Source organism: Myotis davidii, unplaced genomic scaffold (assembly GCF_000327345.1).
Source record: "Myotis davidii unplaced genomic scaffold, ASM32734v1 scaffold370, whole genome shotgun sequence".
Taxonomy (NCBI): Eukaryota; Metazoa; Chordata; class Mammalia; order Chiroptera; family Vespertilionidae; genus Myotis; species Myotis davidii.
Window position 1 is genome coordinate 8,089,033 of NW_006288615.1, and position 2,364 is coordinate 8,091,396.

A 2,364-nucleotide genomic window follows, 5' to 3' on the forward strand; every position below is an offset into this window, starting at 1 on the left:
GATTGGTAGACTTGGGCTTCTCTGCAGTTTTAGGCTCTTAGGAATAAGCTGTGAGAACATTCTCATTCAGGCCTGTGGGTGCACATTTGAAGCCATTCCTTTGGCCCCACCGTCAGGGCATCATAAGGTGAGCACAGCTCAGATGTGCTCGGCCCTTTATCCCGGAGCCCTGATAGTCTTTGCTGCCGCTCAGAACTATAAGGCTTCCTCAGGCGATGGCATTGTAGGCCTTTTGTGACATTAGGGGGCCAGTACTCCAAGGTGTGAAAAGAAAACCTCTTTGCCTCCTTTGCACTGTCCCAGCGCACTCACGCACTCTGATACCAGGGCATGGCTCTCCCCATACCAAGTGGACACTCACTGAGTGTCCCAAGCTCACTGCACCTCAGTGGGGGCAGTGTCAGACTCCACAGGGTAGGACTGGTCCTGCAAGGGTGTCCCTCTCACTCCAGACGCCAGTTGCATGATGGGTCCCCAGGTTACCCCACACTGTCAGACTTGCCAGGTCCTGGGCTTCAGGGACACCCGAGCTGGTATGACCCCACCCTGGGTGGGGCATGGCCCCGGGAACATGTGTCCCTCCTCCCCACAGGCATCGACGTCTTGTACTCGGGTTCCCAGAAGGTCCTGAATTCCCCTCCGGGCACCGCCCTCATCTCCTTCAGTGACAGGGCCAAGTGAGTGGCTCCTGGGCCCCAATCCAGGGCTGGATGTGCTGTGAGTCCAGCTGGCCCCCAGGAGGGAGGGAAGGGTGCCTTGAGTTGTGCTCCCAGATACCCCTAGAATGCTTGTCACCTACCCTAGACAAGTGTCCAGCCCTATGCCAGGCCAGGGTGGTCTGGGGGAGGAGATAGGAGACCGGCCCCAGCAGATTGTCACCAGGTTAATGTTGGTGCCATTTACCAGAACAGAGATTGTTCGGGGTGAGATCAGGAATTCTGTGTGGACAGGAAGTCTGAGATGACTGTGGGAGGGTTGAGGAGACAGCGGGGTCTGAGTCCAGAGCTTGGGGAGAGACCCAGTTTGTGAGGCCAGTCTGGAGGTGCCCGGCCTGGGGATGAGGGTGCCTATAGGTCCTCATTTATACCCAGGTTCACAGACTACGCCCCAGGAGAGGTGGGGCCCTGGCCTCAGTTTCCTCTTTGTCATTTTGATTTGTTTGGACTCACCAATGCGGCAGTCCCCAGGCGGCAGGGTCACACCCATGTGGCACAGGCCAAGCCCAAGGGCCAGCAATGGGCCGGTCCCGGGACCCACCTCTGAGGAACAGGAGGGTCTGGGAGATGGTCCCACAGCGTTGGCCGGACAGGTGGGCACTCAGGCTGGTTCTTCCTCCCCAGAAATAAGATCTACAGCCGGAAGACAAAGCCCTACTCCTTCTACCTGGATATGAAGTGGCTGGCCAACTTCTGGGGCTGTGACGACAAGCCCAGGATGTGAGGCAGGGGTGGGGTGGCTGGGTGTGCCTGAGGACTGTGGGGGGTGACCTCTCACTATCCTCAGCCCTTCATCAGTCTTACTTTGTTTCAAGCTCCCCATCAATGCTCCCACCTACACTCCCCCATTTCTCCCTGGCTTGGGGGCTCAGGGCCAGCTGAATGGCCCCCCACCCTTTCCCGGATCCCTGTGCCCCTAAAAGTGTGGCAGCAGGTACTTTGGACCTGGCCACATCTCCCCATTTCTGGGCCTCAGTTTACCCATGTCTCAAAAGAAGGAGGTGAACCCAGGGCTCTCTGTGCCGTGGCTTTGGCCATAACCCAAGGCTCCTTATCACACATGGGGACAGGGATCCTGGGAATTGTGCCCTACCCAGCATGCCCAGTGGGTGCAGTGTGGGTTCCTTGGGGTCACTGGGGCCCAGGGAGGCCAGCTGGGAGGTGGGAGCCAGCATGGGGCCTCTGTGCCTGTCATCATCCCACTGAGGTGTGGCCAGTGCCCCTCTGAGCTCTGCTCCTGCAGATCCAGCGGCCCTTCCAGCTCTGAGTCCCTGATTCCCACACGGGAAGGGAGCTGGCCCGGTTGACACAGAGCCTGACCCAACTGGGGCTGCCCGGCCCCAGCCCAGTAACGCTGGACCAAGCCCACCCATCCCGTCTTCCAGGTACCATCACACGCCCCCCGTCATCAGCTTGTTCAGCCTGAGGGAGAGCCTGGCCCTCATCGCAGAAGAGGTAAGGCAGGAGAGCACCAGCTGGGGGCCGCGGGTGGCCGGGGACAGGACCCAGGGCGGGTAGGTGCTGAGTGACACCTCCGTGAGGGCCCAGCCAGCAGGAGGGGTCTGAGGAGAGGCAAGGTGTGCAGAGGGGAGGGGTGGGGGGGCCGGAGTGAGGCCAGGAGCCAGGTTTGTGAGTGTAAAATTACACA

At 59.8% G+C, this 2,364-nt stretch overlaps 1 protein-coding gene across 1 annotated transcript in view; it reads left to right on the top strand.

Annotated features, from left to right (window-relative positions):
* The window catches only part of AGXT (alanine-glyoxylate aminotransferase), an 11,051-nt gene that overhangs the window by 4,613 nt on the left and 4,074 nt on the right, over positions 1-2,364 (top strand). The window contains exons 6-8 of the mRNA XM_006760522.2: positions 593-677; positions 1,341-1,436; positions 2,102-2,171. Coding sequence (XP_006760585.1) covers positions 593-677; positions 1,341-1,436; positions 2,102-2,171 — 251 coding nt within the window. The remainder of the gene's footprint in view (positions 1-592; positions 678-1,340; positions 1,437-2,101; positions 2,172-2,364) is intronic.